At 45.4% G+C, this 20,394-nt stretch overlaps 1 protein-coding gene across 2 annotated transcripts in view; it reads left to right on the top strand.

Annotated features, from left to right (window-relative positions):
* The window catches only part of LOC144829176 (enoyl-CoA delta isomerase 2-like), a 530,023-nt gene that overhangs the window by 465,147 nt on the left and 44,482 nt on the right, over nt 1-20,394 (top strand). For both annotated transcript variants that reach the window (XM_078688045.1, XM_078688046.1), the window contains exon 9: nt 16,159-16,302. In XM_078688045.1, coding sequence (XP_078544171.1) covers nt 16,159-16,302 — 144 coding nt within the window. The remainder of the gene's footprint in view (nt 1-16,158; nt 16,303-20,394) is intronic.

Here is a 20,394-nt window from a genome sequence, read left to right as displayed (position 1 = left end):
TGTGGCGCAAGACTGTCAACTAGGTTCTAACTCAGCCTTTTTTCTTTTCTTCTCTCCCTTCTTCCTCCTCAAACAGGCGGTTGTATTTTAATTGTGCCAGGCAGGCAAATGTTGATATTGTCAGTCCTGATGATGGTCCCACTAATATAGAGCATAAGGGATCGAAACGTCGACTTTTTACAGTGCTTTCACAAGCTGACTAATATGTCTAATCTTGTTGTGTCTAGCACTCTTTTGGCAATACTTAATTTGACACGGATTTAAAAGTGGCCAATAATGCTCATGTTTTGCCTGTAATTTCATGTTTATGTTGTTTTGTTCTTTTTCTCTCCAGTATGGTACAGGATTGTGCCTTATAACCATTGTTCCAAATTGCTTACATTGATTGAAAAATAAAAACCCTGTCCGGCTGGGCAGTGTATAAATATAGTCACCGATCATGGCCTATATTTTATCTTCTTTCTGATCTTATATAAGCTAAGGACCTTTGTTTTGGTATAATACTAAAGTTCCGTGGGCACAACATCAGGGGAATCTGTCTGATTGCATCCAGATCTCGGAGGGTACTGCACACCAGTTGCAGTGGTGGCTAACGAACCAGGATTGGGTTGACGGCAGATCACTCTCCCTTTCCCAACCAATGTTCACTGTGGTGACTGATGCATCACTTCTGGGATGGGGCAGCCACAGGGGGGAGGTGGAGATCAGAGGTCTTTGGTCTCCGGCGGAGTCCGAGCTCCACATTAACCTTCGGGAGGTTCGGGCAAGTTGTCTTGCACTCAAAGCATTCCTTCCCTCTGCCCGGGGAATAGTAGTGCAGGTGTTCACGGACAACACCACCGCCATGTGGTCCTGCAACAAACAAGGCGGGGTGGGGTCGTGGACCCTAAGTCAGGCGGTCCTCCGCCTCTGGACATGGTTGGAACCTCAGGGCATATTGCTGGTGGTTCAACACCTGGCAGGTTCCCTGAATGCCAGGGTGAACAAACTCCGCCGCCATTGCATGATGGATCCTGAAAGGCTTCTTCAATCGGAGATGGTTCAAGGTCTCTTTCGACAATGGGGAGAGCCTTGATTAGATCTAATCGCCAAAAAAGAGAGCGCGCAATGTCCGCAATTCTGCTCTTTGGAATTTCCAAGGCAGCACTCGCTAGGCAACATTTTTTCGTTGTGAGTGGAGTTGCGGTCTTCTATACACCTTTCCGCCTATACCACTTCTGCCCAGAGTGCTGAAGATCAAGCGCGACTGGGCCCAAGTCATTCTTGTGGCTCCGATTTGGGCTTGAAGAGTCTGGTATCCCGAGCTGCTACACATGACCATCGATACTCTGCTCAGACTGCCTCTTTGGGAGGATCTTCTGTCGCAGCAGCTGGGGACGGTCCTCCACCAGAACCTCTCCAGCCTCCACCTCCTTGTGTGGAGATTGACTGGCGGCATGTTGACGTTGTTTGACTTGCCTCCCGAAGTCTGTGATGTAATTTTGGGCATCCCTCCACTAAGACGGTATACGTCTACAGATGGAACAAATTTGTGGCATGGTGCACAGCAAAGTCTATGGATCGTCTTTCTGCCCCTCTTTCTGAGGTTCTCTTGTCCCTCATTTCTTTGGCCGAGCAGGGCTCTGCTCTGGGCACTCTATAGGGCTACCTCTCTGCCATTTCAGCCTTCCTTAGGCTTACTGATTAGCATTCTCTTTTCAAGTCCCCGGTTGTAAATCGCTTCCTTAAGGGCATTACTCAACTTTTTTCTCCTGTTCCCTTCGTAATGCCCAATTGGTACTTGAACTTGGTTCTTACATATCTAATGTGCACTCCCTTTGAGCCACTTCATAACTGTCCTCTCAGGCTTCTGACCTTAAAAACTGCTTTTCTGGCGGCCATCACTTGTGCGCACAGAGTGAGTGAGCTCCAAGCACTTTCTTCTAAGCCTTCTTTTCTGACTGTTCATCCGGACAAGGTTGTCCTTCGAACTCGTCTATCCGTCCTTTCCAAAGTGATTACTCCTTTCCATATTGGACAGATCATCACATTGCCTACCTTCTTTCCGCCTCTCCATCCTTCAAAAGAAGGAGAGGCTCCACGGTCTGGATCCAAAACGTGTGTTTTCCTTTTACTTGGATCCCACAAAAGAATTCCGGGTGGATGACCAGATCTTTGTTGGCTACGTGGGTGCCACAAAAGGTTGGGCGTGCACAAATGGACCATTTCCAGATGGGTTATTTTGTGCTTCAAAGCTTGTCATTCCTTGGCAAAGAAGGAACCTCCTGTTCGGGTTGCGTGCCCATTCCACCAGGGCGACGGCAGCAACCACTGCTTTGGGACGTGGAGTCCCCCCTGTCAGGCAGCTACGTGGGCATCGCTGCACACGTTCACAACAAGTCCAGAGAGACGGCTTCTTTGGCCATTATGTTCTTCAGGATGTCCTGGTGTGAACTTAGTTCGCAGATCCTCCTCCGGGGTTGGTATTGCTGGGGTATCTATTCTAAGGTAAGGAATCTATAATTAACTGTTTCTTTCAGATGAACAAGTTACTTACCTTTGGTAAAGATATATCTGTAAGAAACATAGGTTAGTTATAGATTCCTTACCACCCCACCCAACCTTCCCGTTCTGCGAACTGACTTCTAGGGTTAAGGACTTTCAGGCCCCTAGTTTTGTGCACCAGTGGTCAGTGTCTCGCATGGCTCTGCGCTTCTGGCGTGGAAAGTCGTGTACAGAACTGGTGTTAGCGCGCAAGAGTGGCGTCTATGTAGCTACTACGACGTCACCCCCGGCGACCATGACGCCAACGACTAACGTGGAGCAGACCGACGTCCTCTTACGACGCGCAGGGGTACTGCTGACAAAAAACTTTCCGGATTCAGTCTGACTCCTGGGGGTAATTCTATGGTAAGGAATCTATAACCTGTTTCTTACAGATATATCGTTATCGAAGGTAAGTAACTTGTTCATTAAACGATCACTTTAATTGATGATTACTTTTACAGCTAAAAATTGATACGTACTTCTGAATACATTCGCTAAAACAACATTTAGATTAGATTGTGAGGAAGATATAAATAATTGAATGGTCAATTGTGCTATGGTAATGTGGCCCACAACTGCAAGTCCTTATCAAAGTATGAAAATGTCTAAATAAATCAACAGGTATTTACGAACCTCTCTAAATATTTATGGAAACATACATGTTTATGCCAGAATGTACAATACAGTACGAAACAAAATTGATTTAAAAAGTGGTAATGTCTACACTACATACGCCATTTTTCCTATAGAGACACATTTACTTAACTGTAAATGAAAAGTATTTAGATATGGAATAGCGTGTATGAAGTACAATACACAAGGTTTACAGCAGGCTTGGGCATAGTTCGTGGAGGTTCGCTATGCGGAACTCCACGAAGTGACAAAAAAACTCTGCGGAGTTCTGCAAGTGGAGAAGTGCAGTGCGAACTGCCGTTTGCCCTGATCTTGCTGCCTCTCAAGTAGAAATGCTACCCCAGCGGCAGCTCGTGCTCACCAACTTACCGTTCGAGAGCGGGGAAAAAACTCTGCTGCACTACATGGAGCAGAGTTTTCTGCACTCTACGAGCTCCACAGGTGCGCGGAGTGCAGAAAACTCCGTAAATTCTGTGAACAGAGCAGAGTTCGCCTCCCAGACATAGTTTACAGCTAGAAGTGTTGTGTATGTAATAACTTTCTGGTCATTATAAAAGCTCAGCTGGAGCAGCCGTTAGTGACCTGTCAGTGGTCTGTCAGTGGTAAACTATTAATGTATGATGTTAGAAAATGCTTCTTTTTTGCATAATTGCCCCCATTTTCTTTTGACAGATTACATTGTTTTTTAGACTTTGAACACTGGGAGACTGCCAATATGTGTGCTCTGATGCTTAAAACATGTCAAAATTGACTACACTCCTGGAGGAAGTGCTTTGCACCTGAGAGCGATGGCTGCCTAGACTGCAGGCTCAGTTCATATCATTCATCCTGGCAATTAAGTGACCCAGCCAGCAGCAGGACAATGTCATCATCCCCGCGGCGCTGTCAAAGGAGGTTTTAATAGTGCGGTTTGATTAGAGACCCTCATCTTCTGAGGCCCAGACAACACTGCTTCCTAAGATGGTATCCGCCACCGATGCAAGCCTTCTCTTGTGACTACCGGCCTCCTAGCTTGCGGGCTAAACTAGCGCGGTCTGCACCGACTGGCGCACTACCACTGCATCCAGGCAGCAGTGCAGCTTTGGAGAAAGATGCCATTACCGACTCCATCACTTTGCGGTCGAACCTCTCGCACATCGCCGACAGTTCAGTCCGCGATAAGTAGTGGGTCAACAAGTACATTGCAACAATCCGGCACCTCTCAGCTTACCCGCTCCCATCAGTGTGCCACTATACTGTGCGCCCAGTGTCTATCTCCACGGTAACGAACAATAAAGCGCTGCCGCATCAGCCACTTGGCGACAGAGGCCTTCGCCTCTCTCCAGTGCTCCGGTCCTTGTTAGCGGGACCTCCAGCATGGCTCCTGAAGTCTGCCAGTTCAAGCCAAGCGCGCTAACCTTGCAAAAACTGGTCCACCTTCGCCCCATGAGTAATGAGGCCTTACTGATCTTTATGGGCCAACAGAGAAGTTTTTTGGCAGTGCAATACCTAATACCTGACTTAAAAACTGGCTGTCATTTCATAGACCTTCCATAACTCAAACCCAGCTTACTTTGCGCATAACCTGAGGGAGTGTGTCTGAGTGACTTTTCCAGAGTGTCTTTGGCCTACTGCCTTTGTCTACTTTAATTCTGCCTCCTAGTACCATGGGTTCCACATTTGCCTGATTGACTTTGCCTACCTTGACTACTCCTAGCCCGTGTGACTTTGCCTAATCTAATACCAGCAGGCAATCAATCAACAGGTAATGGGCAGACAGGTAACGGACACACTGGCCACTAGGTAACAAACAGGTGACATCACCAACCTTCAAGTGTGCTACACAGTACTCACAACCTTCAGCCTGTGCATCTCATATCCCATTTCTCTTACGATGGCTGACCATAAAGGAAAATAACTAAGGACCACAAACCTAGCAAAGCACCTCACAAGTAACCAAAACCAGATCCACCAATTCTTGACTCCCCAGTTAAGCCCAAAAAGGTAACTTGATATTGAGCGCTATTTATATAGCGCATGGCTACCCGAAGGCCTCCCAGCGCTTAGAATTAACAGAGGTGGGTGATCAAAGCACATTAGGGGAACAGCAGTGTTTTAAGAGATCTGCGAAAGGAGAAATGGTTGGGTTTGGCGCGAATATAGGACGGAAGGGAGTTCCAGAGTTTAGCGGTGAGTAAAGAGAATTGACCACCACCACTTATGGATTTTTTGACTTTGGGAATGGATGCCAGATTAAGGGATTTGGAACGGAGGGCTCGGTTGGGCTGGTAGTGCTGGATGATATTTCTAAGGATGGGGGGGACCAGGTTGTGAAATGTTTTATGAGCAATACAGAGTGATTTAAATTTGATTCTTTCCTCGACAGGGAGCCAATGGAGGGATTTGAGCGCTGGTCTTGCGGACTGCATCTTAGGTATATCAAGCAGTAATCTCGCAGCCCGATTCTGGACGGTCTAGAGCCTCGAGATGGTAGCCGTATGGGGTACCCAGATAGAGCGCGTTTGCGTAGTCCAATCTGGACAAGACAAGGGCCCGTACCATGGTCTTTCTTGCCCTGAGTGGCAGAAGAGGGAGGATTTTACGCGATATTTGAAGGAGACCATAGCAAGTGGCGGCCGTCTTCCGCGCCTGAGATGTGAAAGATAAGTCCTGATCCAGCCAAACACCCAGGCTCTTGACTTGGGTTTTGGGGGTGGGGGCCGGACCTAGGAGAGCGGGCCAGATTTCTCTCATATCAAGCGAGGAACGATTTCCCAAAACTATAATTTCACTTTTATCCCCATTTAATTTCAGTAAGGAGTCCCTCACCCGGGAGGCTATTTCTTGAAGGCAGAAATTAAGGCTGGGGGGATTACTATCCTTATTGTTGAACCCAATCACAAGCTGGGTGTCATCAGCGTATGTGACAATATGTACTCCGAACGGAAGAACTATTTCGGCAAGGGTATGGGTATAAATATTAAAACAGGTAGGACTTAGGGAGGAGCCCTGGGGTACTCCACATTGGAGAGGGTTTTTTTGGGAAAATGATTCATTATGGAACACTTGAAATGATCTATTCTCTGGAAACAACTGGAGCCAGGCCAGAGCGGCGCCAGAGATATCTATACTGTTCAATCTTTGAATTAAGAGATGGTGGTTGACGGTATCGAAAGCCGCGCTAAGATCAAGAAGCAGGACTACCGCTGTGCCGCCCAGGTCAATTATTTTTCTGGAATGCTCTACTACGGAAATCAAGGCAGTTTCTGTTCCCTGATGAGGGCAAAAACCCGTCTGAGTGTGGTGGAGAAGATTGTGGGTCTCTAAGAAGGAAGACAGAATCATATTGACATATTTTTCCATAATTTTACTTATCCCGGGCAGAAGAGAAATGGGCCGGTAATTTCCTAACACAGATGGGTCCAGGGTGGGTTTTTTCAACAAAGCCTTCACCATGGCTTCCTTCCAAGCAGGAGGGACAATTCCTGATGCGAGTGATGTGTTAACTAGATCTAAAATAACCGGAAGGACTACTTCTGCTACCTGTGTGAGCCTATATACGGGTGCGGTATCTTTGGGGAGCCGATTTTAACTTTGAGGAACAGTTTTTCAAGTTCTGGCAAATCTACGGGAGGAAAGAAATCAAGACTGGGCTGCCCGTTGACAGGGTAGGTGAGTGGGGAGTTTTTATCTGCCGGGGGAAAGGAAGAGAAAATAGAGTCGAATTTGGTGACGAAGAATTCTGCAAGGTTGTCACACTGGGAACCTGCACTGTCGGAACAGGCGGGAATAGGGGGAAGCTTCGAAAGTGATTTTACAACTTTAAAAATCTCTCGCGTTGGGTTGGCTGCTGCAAGAATTTTTCCCTCGTAATGACTGGCCTGAGTGGTTCTAATATTGGCTTTATAAAGGTTAATGTTTTTCCTATATTTATCTTTTGAATCTGCGGAAAAAAAATTCCTCCACGCTCTCTGTTTTTTTACAATTCTGTTTTAGGACTCGGAGAGCATCTGTATACCAGGGTTTTTTTTTGGTTCTTAGCCTTGATTTTAAAGTCTCTTTCAGGGATGAGGGAATCCAAGGAACCTGTGATCCAGCGGTTAAAATTGTAATTGGCTGTCACTATATCTGCCAAAGGAGCCGGCTTGGAGGCTTTTAAAGTAATGGCCCATTGTTTAGATAACATCTTGGACCAGGGCCTGGCTTTTACGGAGATGGGGGCTTTTTCCATGATTTTGCCAGGAGGGGGCCATGTAAATGGAATAATAAAATGATCAGACCAGGGAACCGGTATAGGGTTTTCCCCAACCAGAGTATCCAGGTTTGAAAAAATGGCATCCAAAGAATGGCCTTTTATATGAGTGGGTTTGGAGACTTTATGCGACAGCTGGAAGACCGCAAGATCTTTAATAAGTTCTGCCGCCGGGGTGTATAAGGGGTCGTCAAAATGGAGATTGAAGTCTCCAAGTATCGAAAAGTTAGCGGTTGAGCTGGCTAGGTTAGCAACCGAGTCTGGAAAAGACTTGCAGAAGTTCAGGGAAGGCACCGGGCGTCTATAGATTAACATGCCTGTGAATGTAAGAACAGGACTAAATTCGATGGTGAATGTGATGTTCTCGCACTCTGTAGCAGGGCTACCCAGAATTCTGCAGGTCAACTTGTTTTTATAGATGATCGCGATTCCGCCACCTCTTCCTACAGGGAGGTCGCACCGTATAATGGCATACCCCGGGCTCAAGGCTTGGACGAGGTGAGGGTCTGAGCTAGAGGAAAGCCATGTTTCTGTAAGAAAGATCGCCTCTGGTGCGTCTTCTTCGAGAAGAATAGAGATTTCGGTAGCATGACAGGGCAAAGATCTACAGTTTATTAAAAACATTTTAAAATTTAGCGGGGGCGTATAGTGTCCTAATTGAAGGCCACACTGTGAGCAAAGTAAACGAGGGCTGTACAGGGCAATGGTGTGTTTACATGCATCCACCAGTGGGGGGTACAGATGGTGAAGTGCCTCTGGGCTATAACAAATCCGCTGGACGGCTCGGGGACCAGGGTCTGTGGCCCCTGGCCGGCCGCAAACGGGCTTTTCTTTGGCGCGTCCGCTGCGCGTCCAGATAGACATTGCTTTTTATGCCTCGAGTGGGGCGGGCGACTAGACCGCTTACCCTGACCCCCAAGATGGCGTCCCCGCCAACTATCAATGTGGCCCGGGTCTCCCTCCACGCAAACGGGAACACCCGCGGCGGAACGGGGAGGAGGGGCATGCAAGAGTAACAACGGGACAGCAAGGTAAGCAACAGCGAGGCTAAAATGATAAGAGCAAACAAATACAATTACGGCAGGTACATGAAACTTTTAAAACTTCAAGAGGACTGTGCAAATAGCAAATACGAAGTAGCAGTCTTAAAAACACTGGTGCCCTCAGCGCGTGCCTCTGACTAACTAATTTCTGCCAACATTAAAGTTATCATCCAGCGCCTGGGTGCACTCCATGACTTAGCCCAAGATACTAAATCCAGCTCTGATGCTATGCAACAGGATATCCAAGGTCTCCATGACAACATGATATCCAAGGTCTCCATGACGACATGAGGGGGTCTCTCCAGTTGACTCAAAAGGCCAAGTCTTGGATTGGCTGCATGGAAGATGCCAACACCTCAACTGTAAAATGTTTGGACCTCTCATATCGCTTATAGGAAGATAGAATCCTTTTGCATGGTTACCCCCACTTTTTGTCTGGTGCTAAGCTGGTTTTTGATTAGTCTGACTGGGATCCTGCTAATCTGGACCCCAGTCTATCTGCGTTCTCCCTAAATTGTTGTGTTCAGTACTTGGGTACATCTCAGATTGAATACTGGGGTACCCTTGTCAGTCCCTCGTATATTGTACCCATGTACCCAGGGCATAGGTACTGTAGAGGTCGCCCATGGGCTGAAGCATGAATTATGCCACCTGGATACTTCGTGTGGGCCTGACTTCGTCTACCTTGGATCCGTACACCTGTGGAGCATCCAAGACACTTAAAGGAATCTTCCTTGAAGTAAAGGCGTCACTTTCTTGCATTAGCAGGCACCTCAACACTGCTGGCCGGTCTGCTGATCCCGAGCTCCTGCGTACTCCGAAGGGTTCAACAACACAGATGGTGGTTTTCTAAGTCCCTCGAGGCCTGATCTGTCCTCTCACCGACCCCTCAGCACTCGACATCCTTCGTGGGACAGCTTGTATTAGTTTCCTGGTCGTCCTCAGCGTCGCCTGGTCCCCGCAGCTGCAGAGTGAAGGTCCTCTACATCATCCCTGAAGTACCCGATATCAGAGGGCATTCGTCTTCCAAGTCTCCTGGTCACTCCCAAGTGACATAGACTCTGTCCTATCTGCTTTCAGGTACCCTTCTTCAAGAATCCACATTTGGATTCCAACGGACACTTCCCCTCTTCCAGCAGCGGCACTTTCCTGAAGTCCTCCATTGGGTTCGACTGCGGTTTCCGATACTACTTCACCCCATGCACCCCGCTTCCCTTGTATAGGTAAGTGGGTACTAGGGTATCTACGGGTGGGGTGGCTCTCTAACCTTCTGTCTTCCACTGGGTTTCTTTAGAGTCCACTAGGAAGGGTTCCAAATGTTTAAAAATCCAACCCCGACTTGCACATAGACCTGTACGGAGCACTTGGTCATGTTCTAACACTGCACACGCACTCCGTGGGGTCCCTATCTACTCACCATGGATGGTTGCTTGGGTTCCCAGCAATGCTACGTCCTCTTGCCATTGTCCTGACTCGAGTCGTGGTTCTTATACTAATTTCTTAGTATATGGTTTGGTCCACCCCTGGGGCCCACTGTGTATTAGTGCCATTTACTGTGATTTCTTTGCTAAAGTATTGTGTGCTTTGTGTCTATCTCCGAGTGGGATATACTGTTACGTACTAGATAGTGTTATATAATAAATAAATATTTTTATAAATACTCTGTGTGGATCCTTTTCATTTAATCTATATTATAATATTGCATTCTGGTAAAAACAAGCTGCTTTACACTCCTTCAAGACTAAGCCTGCTCTCCACAGCTACCACTTGTATAGCTTTCTGTGGTTGTCTAAGAGACAAGGTGCCCACTTACATTAGTGGATATTATATACCAGGCCAGTTTCTCACATCGCTCAATAAAAATAATGACGAGAGAACTCTCAAAACACGTAGACCATAACCAGAGAGGAAATCAATGTATTTTTGGCTTACCACAGAGCGCTGAAAAAGGCGCCAACTCCTGCGCCAAATTCCTGGCACCTTGGTCTCACTCACAATGGGCATCAAATTCAACAAAGCCTTTGAAATCGAGCGGGCGCACAGGATCATCTCTGACCCTCTGTCCAACTCGCCATTTGATCACTCCACTCGCCCAAGAACAATGATCTTTAAACCATTGCATTATCGCCACACCGAAATAATCCTCACCCACATAACGATGAGTCAACAAGTTGTCTGAAACGGATTGTGTATCACAGGACTACTCAAAGGAAACGGTGCTTCCTGGCTCTGAGTCAAGGTCTGAGAGACCTGACATCCCCTTCTCCTTCACTGGCCCAGCGAGATTTTATATAGTCTTACAGAACAAAGCAATTGTCTTCTGTACTCCAGCTGACCTTCAAGCCTTTCTGGACACTGCCATTCAAAAAGATATGTCTATTTGACTCTATCCCTCACTGGGCATCTGGGTTGTCTTATCCTATCCTGGGTTGTCCTTTCAAAGCTTTTGACCATGTCATTGTCATGATGCTCTGTTACGACTGTGTACATCTAACCACATCCATCCGTCGCTTCTTTGCTAACATACATTGTTGAGCCACTGTGAGTCAATCACATTATGGGAAATTGAATAATGGTCTCTCAACTGATAACGTTGGTTTTTGGACTTTGAACACTGGGGCACTGCTAACCAGGCCCCACCCAGTGGATGCCCTCTGACCCTTAAAACATGTTCAAATTGACCGCACTCCTGATAGGCTTATTTAATTTACCTATAAATCTCTAGTATATTATACAAAAGTGTAGCCAGGACCTGTAAGTTAAATGTCACTAGTGGACAGCAGCACATATTGTGCCTCCCCTAAAGTGGCGACTGGGTATGCAGTTTTAAAACTGCAAATTCAACCTGGCAAAATAAACTGTTTGCCAAGCCTAAACCATCATTTTTTTTAAATATTTGTAAGTCGCCCCTAAGGTGGGCTCCACATCCCCTGGATGCATGATAATTAAACAGTTGGACCTATATATTTTAATACAAAGCACTAGAACAGGGGTATCGGGCCAAACGATCTGCACTTTATCCTATATATTGTGGTCCACTAGATTTATTGTGGGTGCTATTAACCTGAAGTCATATACCCCTAGACTCCCAATGATTCAAAACAGCACCATAGTACAGCACCCCACACAGTGTATCTTTTACAATAAAATTAAATGCATTCTTCCAAAAAATATTTCAGTAGGACTTGAAGTTCTTGTTTTCTTTTGCTTTTATTAACAATCTTCCAGTTTAAAAAGAAATGTAGCCAACGCGTTTCGTCCGTAGGACTTCTTCAGGGCGAGAGGTTTTCCTACGTGTTTCAAAGTTGTCACTCAGAGCTTTTTATTAGGTGGTTACAGATACGGCTTTGAATGTCATTACCAGCCTTTTTGTTTGTGGCTGTAGAAAAAAAAATCTTTTCTTTTAATTTCTAGTTTATTAAGCGTCAAAGAATATACAAGGCAATAGTGGCCTTGCGAGGAAGGATAACAGTCAAATCCTTCTATGTATAATGATCTTGGGTCATTGAGGACGTATATATTCACTGTCCACACCCCATCATTTTTCGATCAGGCGCCGCGTCTGCCGTCTCCCTCGATCGAGATCTTTGACTGTTATCCTTCCTCGCAAGGCCACTATTGCCTTGTATATTCTTTGACGCTTAATAAACTAGAAATTAAAAGAAAAGACATTTTTTTCTACAGCCACAAACAAAAAGGCTGGTAATGACATTCAAAGCCGTATCTGTAACCACCTAATAAAAAGCTCTGAGTGACAACTTTGAAACACGTAGGAAAACCTCTCGCCCTGAAGAAGTCCTACGGACGAAACGCGTTGGCTACGTTTCTTTTTAAACTGGAAGATTGTTAATAAAAGCAAAAGAAAACAAGAACTTCAAGTCCTACTGAAATATTTTTGGGAAGAATGCATTTAATGTTATTGTAAAAGATACACTGTGTGGGGTGCTGTACCATGGTGCTGTTTTGGACCTATATATTTTGTTTTACATGTCCTAGCAGTGAAAAACCAACAAAGTTGTTTTTCACTGTGGCAAGTTTGGCTCTCCAATAGGAAAGCGCTGGATTACAATATACCACCTTAGAATGCTTAGCTTCAGTTTGGAAGTAGCTAGAAAAAGGACTTATTTTAATAGTAAATTAATATCCAACTTAATGGTCTACTCGGATTTTATATTGCTTTCAAAAACGAAACTTTTAGAAAGTTATCATTTTCCTGTCTGAGCTGAATTGCTCCTTGATTAGGTATGAAATGGCTCCCAAAGCTGAGACAAAGAGAGAGCGGTTGACTTTCCCCTGACAGGATGGCCATATGAGCTGTGCCCAGGAACTTAACTTCAAAGGATGTGTTAGACCTGAAATAATTGGTGTGGGTTTCCCCTGTATTTTTGCCTTTGCCTCCTGTTTTTTTGCTGTGTGTTGGACTTTGTTTTTGCTGGTCTAAATGCTTTGGCACTTTGCCACTGCTGTTCAGTGCCGAAGCGCAAGTGCTCCCTTTGTAAATTGTTGTCTTGGATTAGTGATTCCATAATTGGCAAATTTGATTTACAAGTCAGAGCCTAGTATAGTGCACTGTGTGTGCCCAGGGCCTGTAAATCAAATGCTGCTCGTGGGCCTGCAGCACTGATTGTGCCACCTACATACGCAGCCAGTAAACATGACTAAGATCTGCCACTGCAGTAGCTGTGTGCAGTCTAGTACTGCCATGTTGACTTGGCAAGTACACCCACATGTCAGGCCCTACCCTTCCCTTTTCTTAAGTGAGTCACCCCTAAGGTAGGCCCAAAGTGTATGTGAAAAGTAGGACATGCCCTGGTTTGTGTGGCATGTCCTGATAGTGAAATACTGCCAATTTTGTTTTTCATTATTGAAAGGCTACCTGTTCCCAAAGGATATAATGGGGAGTTTTCTCATAACATCTTATACGCATAACTACCCCAAGGAACAAGGTAGGAAAATAAAGTTTAGTATGCCTGAACTCAAAATGTTGAAATGCATCTTTTAGTGAGGGTGATTTTTACATTCTGTGTTTGAAAATACCACTTTTAGAAAGTAGGTATTTTCTTGGTTAGCCATCCAGTGTGCCTCTGCGAGGATGTGTGTTGACTCTCTGGCTTTGGAATGACAGGGGCTGGGAAAGAGCAGTGGCTCCAGAAAGTCTGGATGAGTCAGGGCTGGGCTGAATAGACCTGTGCTGCATTTAGAGTAGGGGGAGGAGATTATCTTTCACCTGAATGGGCCTGGTCTACCTTCCACAATGCTGTCTCAACCTCCTGCCAGGAAGCTGCACCAGAGAGGACAGAACTGGTTTTGACTGGTACAGGGCTTCTCTGCCACCAAAGAACAAAGAATGTTGCTGTATAAGTATTGGGCCCATACCCCAGCACTTTAGATCACTTTTGGAATTTCAAGAGGAACCTCTGCCAAGGAGAAGAGGTGGAGAAACTGGAGGAGGAGTACTGCCCCTTTGCTGTGTGCTGCTAGGGTTGGCCTGCAGTGGCTGTTTCTGCCAAGGAGAGGAGGAAAGGAACTGTGTGTCCATCCTGTTTGAGAAAGTCTTAAAGTTGAGCTTGCCCCCTGTTCACGAGGTCTCAGGAACAGGAAAGACCTCCCCATCCTTCTGGGCATCGTCTCTGGTACTGCTGGTTCCAGTTGCCATAGAAGAAAAGAGCAGCCAACTCAGTCACCGAGTCCGCCGCAGACTCCTTGTCTTGAAGGCACCTCAGAGAGCACCGCCTCGCTTTGCATCGCAACCCTGGTCTCACCAACTCCATCAACTAGCTGCTGCTTGCACCGCGTCCTGTGGGCACCACATCCACACTGCGTCGCTACTCGCTGCACAGACTTCTCCGACTCCATCGCTACCCGACTCAAACATCAACCAGCTCCGTTGCCACACCGTGACCTGCCAGCACCGCATCGAGCACCTCCTCACCGTGCAACGCAAGCCTTGGTCTCACCAACTCAGGCAATGAGCCGCTGCCTGCATCGAGCCATTTCTAAGCGGATTCCTACCCAATCACTGGCAGGAGTAATTCATACCCAGGCCTAGCCCCTTTATTGTCCTGTTAGTCACACAAGCACCGCTGCCAGTTGAGAGAGGAGCTGCCCCCAGAACTGGTTTTGAATTACCACAGGGGATGGTCTACTGAGTTCACTGGCCACATCTCTGGGGTGGGCACAGGAGCCCTGCATATCCTGCAGTCTTGACTTTAAGTGAAGAGGGGCACTGTGGGATTGTTTGCAATGGGGCAGACAGGAACTGCTGCAAAAGTAGTTGATCTCTGGGGACTTCTCCTATTGGTCAGGAAGGCGCCAGGAGTCACCCTCACCCATGGGCTAGTGCCAGCATAAATGTGGCACCCCTTGACATCTTCAGAACACCTCTGGACCTGTGGAACACTGGAGTAGGATAACACCTTCTGTTGTGAACTTTGAGGTGAAGCTTAAAGGCTGGACCCGCTTCCACTTGTACCCAGGACAAACAATTTGACTCCGATGGTCAGTTTGCTAACCTCCTGTTAAGTTACACAATTCTACTAGAAGCCCATTTTCCTGAAGGGCATAGCCAACTGGACCTGCCCTGGCTTCTGTTGGAGTGATTCCTGACCCCCCCCCCCCCCAAGTGCTGTTCCTGAGGTCCTGGAACTCCTGGCTGATGTCCAAGTGTACTGCTCAAACTGCAAACTCTAGGACTTTGAACATTTTTGCCCAGTTTTCCTATGACGAACCGGTGAGAGGCTGGTTCCATTGAGGTCGAAACACCCGTTGAATCCAACTCAATGGTCTACCCCACTGAAGGAGATCTGTCTTCCAGAAAAGTTTCCAATTCTGAACTTGACTGGGAACAACTCTGAGCCAAAGCCAATTGATGTTGAGACCTTCCAAGACACAGATCCTGTACTTTGCCCTCTCAGAGCTATCTTGCCTTTGTCGTCAACCGGTCCAGGAACCCGATCTTCATCAATCCGCCGTCCTCGTACCCTGACTCGGATCCGGCTTGCCCCACAGTTGACTTGTCCATAACCACCTTTTCTCCAGAAAAATTTCCTAAGGGCTTTATTATGAGCCTGGCTGTCCCCGGTCCACCAGACTTGTGGGGGCGTGGCGGTGGCAGTCTTCCAGATGCCCCATTATGAACAGTGCGGTAGGGCTGCCCTGGGACCACAGCAACCACCAGGGATAAGAGATCCCTGGCGGTCTTGAGGCCGCAATATGCTTGGCGGGGCCGCTTCAGCCCTGCCAAGCATATTCCGAGTTTCCTCACCACCAATGTACCTTTGTCCACGTCTAGTGCGACTAGTTCGCAGTTGGCACTCTGTGCTTTTTGGCGCTATTTTTATTTAAAACTATAAATTTATGTCTCCGGTTACTTTTAAACAATTTTTGTCTTTTTGGTGTCCTTTTGTTACGTAAAATATTCTCTATTTTTATAAGATAGAGTGGGATTTTTATTGTTGTTTTTGCCTTTTTAACAGTTAGGTACTTCTAAATAGTTTTTTCTGAAAATAAGCTTGTCAGCTCTGTGCCATATCTACCTGGGGTTGAGCTCTGGTTTAAATTACTGCAAACTTTACGTGACCTAACGAGAATTGTGAGATTATTACTTGTGGTGGAAGACCATCCACCCCAAATAATCCACTTTCTCACGCATGCTATTAAGGTATTGCAAGTATTGGAATATGGGCATAACTAAATATGATTGTTACTTGTTTTTTTATCTTTCAGGCCAGTGAGGTACTGCTTTTCAACAAGAAGTTTACAGCTGTGGAAGCCTGTGACTTGGGGCTTATTACAGAGGTGTTCCCTGACAACACTTTCCAGGACCAAGTTTGGGCAAGAATCAAGGATTATGCTCAACTCCCACGTCAGGTCAGCATTACGTTTCTCTAAAATGCTATGTTTTATAAATTTACATTTGGATATGCGAGTGGCTATCACACTTAGGTGGGTTTCACTTGTTCGAAATTGTCTCACTAGGTCCAAACATTTAGAACTGTTAACGAAACAAGTACTGTTTGAAACAAAACTACTTTTAAACTTAACCTGTCTAAGAGAAAAGTGCTCCTAACTTTTAAAACAAAAATGAAACTGTAGATTACTTTGAGAACCAAAATGTGACCAGTAGTTCTGAATAACATTGCCTAAACCAAATAAAAATACATTGTGAAAAATTGTAATTTAAAAAATTTCCTTTATTGCCATGATAATGTCACTCACAACTGCAAGCCATTTTTAAATTACAAAAATACCCAAAAATACAACCAATATTTACAAACTTTTCCATGTAGTGCTAGAAACCTGCATGGCTTAAACAATAATGCTAGTATGTAACTGTAAATGAAAAGCAACTAGATGCAAGTCCTCAAAGAGATCCATGAAATGTTATTATAGATTTAAGAATATCACATCTGTTGTGTATTCATTTTGGTCACGTCAAGACTTCTGATGGTTAAAATTAAAGAATAGGTTTTGAAATTACTTTTGTAGCACAACTATCGTAAACTCGTCACCCTCCATGGTATCCCAGAATATAACTAATGGTTTGGTCACGTACTGGTAAGCTTCGTTACCCTGGGTCATGGTCTTCCTTGTCACAGTCCTTACTTTCTGAACATTTATTCCTATCTACCAATATTATTTCTCTACCCACCCACCTCTTCAAAGGGGCTTCTCCTGTAACTCTAGGCTTTTTCTTCTCTAGAAAAGGAGGAAGCCATTCCAACACATCCTTTAATACTATACCCAGACTATTCATAGCCCAAAAGGAAAAAAGCCTCCCAGGAGTTAGGGGTGGCAAACTAGGATTGCCATGAGGAAGGCAAGGACTCAGAGTAGTGAAAATTGTTATCAAGTAACCATACATCTGCATCCTTGTTAATCTTCTTTGTTGCAGTCCTTCCCTTATGAGCGCATACATAGGCAGGAAACATGGAAGACCAGAAAAAAGGGCCAAATAAGCAACACCGTCACACTGAAAAAAATTAAACACACCATGATTTTATTTGCAGATATGGATATGAATGGTAAATAGTTACTGAATCCAACACTTGGCTATCAAATTTGGATAGAAATACCCAAACCATATGTAGCAAGCAGTAGATTTACAAATCTACTTAATTGAAACTACTTTAACCCTTAAATAATGTCCAAGAATTTGCCCTTCCTTTTATGTGACGTGTATTTGTAAAAGAAATGTAAGGGCTACTGAATCTAATAGTTCTTTAAGCCTTGCAGGATCATACTTTTGATCCAAGAGTTAGGTCCAAAGGCACAAGAGGACAATGAATGTCTTCATGGAAGAACGGCTTAAATGACAGAAAGTAGGGAAAAAACTAATTAAAGGCTTAATTAGCAGCACTCTGACTACGAACGGAATATGCTATTAATCTAAAAATAATCCATTTCTCCCAACATGTGACACTGTAGATGGATTATAGGAGGAAACCTTCCATTTCCTGGATTCACATCAATTCTCAAAATTGTGCCTATGGTGGCAGGTGTATTATTTTCATTGTCGAGGGCCATCTGGATTGCGGTTTCCAAGAGTCAGTCTCAGCAGAGCACCCCGGGTCTCACAGTTTAAACTGGTCAAGCGTCACAGCGCCAAAAGGGAAATACGGGAATCTCTGGAAGACATAGGTTTCTAAAAAGAGAGGGGCAAATTAGAAACACCCAGTATGACAGATCAGATAGCCCTAGAAGAGAAGGGTACCATGGCCTTCAGGGCCATCAAGGAGCTCCCAGAAGAACCTCCAGCCAGCTCTTCAGGATTTTTCAAAGCACCCTCTGAATCAAGTTAATTGGTAAATATATAAGCATTGATTCTCCTGGACCTGTCTGCAGCCTTTGACACCGTCAACCACAACATCTTGGTGGACCGTCTGGCTGCAGCAGGTCTCAGTGGCACGGCCCTGAAATGGCTTCAATCATTTCTTGCGGATAGAAAATAGTCAGTTTGGCTCTCTCTGTACAAATTGGGCACAGTAAATCTGAAATGTGGAGTACCACAGGGCCCATCCCTATCCCCACATCTTTTCCATAGATATATATCCGTCTTCTTATCGTTGCGTTACGACAGATGGGAGTGCAAATCTACAACTATGCTGACGATATGTAGCTAGTCTTCCCCATCAATGAATCTACAGAGTCCCAGGAATTTCTTGAAAAATCCATGCTGTTCATCATGAAATGGATGAACAAAAATCAACTAAAACTAAATGCCGAAAAACCAGGTAACATTATCCCCAACAATAAACTCCAGCATTGGACTTTCGCCCACTGGCCCTCCGAGTTAGGCCCGCCTCTGGCATTAAAAAACTTGATAAAAAGCCTTGGCATACACATTGACTCTAAACATGAACACGCAGATTGGAGCAGTCACCTCGGCTTGCTTCCTCCAACTGCGGAAACTGCGGAAAATTAGAAGATTCTTCAGTAGAGAGGCATGTATTCAAATTGTCATCTCTTTGAGTCTGTCAAGAATTGATTATGCAAACTCTATATACCTCTATATACCTAGGTCTTCAGCGCAAACAGATACATCGTCTACAGCTAATACAAAATCAGGCAGCCAGAATTATATTCCAACAAGGCAGACTGCCACATCAAGCCGCTGCTAAAAGAGTTGCACTGGCTTCCAGTGGAGCAACGCTCCAAGTTTAAAGCCGGCTGTATTCTCTTTAAAGCCTTGCATGGGACCGGCCCTAAGTACATTTCATCAAACATTCATAAGTACATCCCCCATCGTACTTTAAGATCTATGCACAAGAACTACTTAGAGGTCCCAGTTTTTAGATGCAAAAGAACAGGAGGCTCACGCTTCTCAATATTAGGACCCAAACTCTGGAACGCTCTTCCACCCCCATTGAGGCTTGAGTCAGACCTCTTTCATTTTAGTAAGATGTTGATGTTGAAGACCTGGCTCTTCACCCAAGCTTACAGTTAGACCAGGACCATCCTTACCAGTAACTCTTTCTGGAAAGTAACTCCTCCAGCGCCAAGAAACCGTTGGTGAACGAGCGCTATAAAAGTTCCTATTAACATAACATATAGAATCCCCCAAGGCCATACCCCCTTTTTGAATCGTTTTGGCCACCACAAGCGTGGAAGGGTATGCTCAGATGTGAGTCCCTTGCTCACTGCACCATCAGGATTCAAGCAAGCCGGGCCGAAGACGGCTGTAATGCCAGAAACCGGTCCCCGGAAGCTTGTTTCCTTTCCAGTAAAGAATTGGCTTGGTAGTTTGGTCTGCCCTGTTCCCATGATGCACTGGGCTAGGGTCAGACTAATTTGCATATAGCCAGGTTCTGAGCTGGGATGGTGCAGTGAGCTAAAAAAACGGTGATGGATCAAGCCCTGATCTTTTGACTGGGTAGGAGTGCTTAATTCAGATACTCTGTCCATCACCACCCCCCTTTTTGAATCATACCAGGGATGAAGCACCCAATTCCTCATGCTCTCAGTGATGAAATTAAGCTGCAAAAGTTGTTAAGCTGAACCTTCGTCTTGAGTTGGAAATAGCTCTTGCTAAAGTCTTCCACATCTCTTCACATCCAGCAGGAAGAGCAGGGGGCTGAGACTAAGTGTTGTTGACAAGAAGATCCAACTTATATTGTCTTCAGGCCCATCGTCTGTCCCCAGAAGAAAAACTGCTGAAAAAGACAGGAGATTTGCTCCTTCCCTCACACATTTCTTCAGAGCTATTACAGATCACGAAGCGAGTATGGTTATCCCCTGGCAGTTAATCTACAGTCCAACCACATCTGTTCAGCGTTTCTGAATCAACTTCCATGATCCTTTAGAAGGGTTGAGCAAAATGAAGTAAAGCAAAATGAACTGCTTTTAACTCTTTCCTATTGGAAGGATCCCCACTCAATGTCATAGACCCTGGGTCAAACTTTTCCCCTGAGCTACACCTTACCATAGACTGCTGGCATCTTTTTGTTAACTCCAAAAGGAAAA

The sequence above is a fragment of the Lissotriton helveticus genome, chromosome 4_1 (assembly GCF_964261635.1).
Source record: "Lissotriton helveticus chromosome 4_1, aLisHel1.1, whole genome shotgun sequence".
Classification (NCBI taxonomy): domain Eukaryota; kingdom Metazoa; phylum Chordata; class Amphibia; order Caudata; family Salamandridae; genus Lissotriton; species Lissotriton helveticus.
The sequence above is the reverse complement of the archived record's forward strand: the minus strand, read 5'-3'. Positions and strand labels throughout refer to the sequence as shown.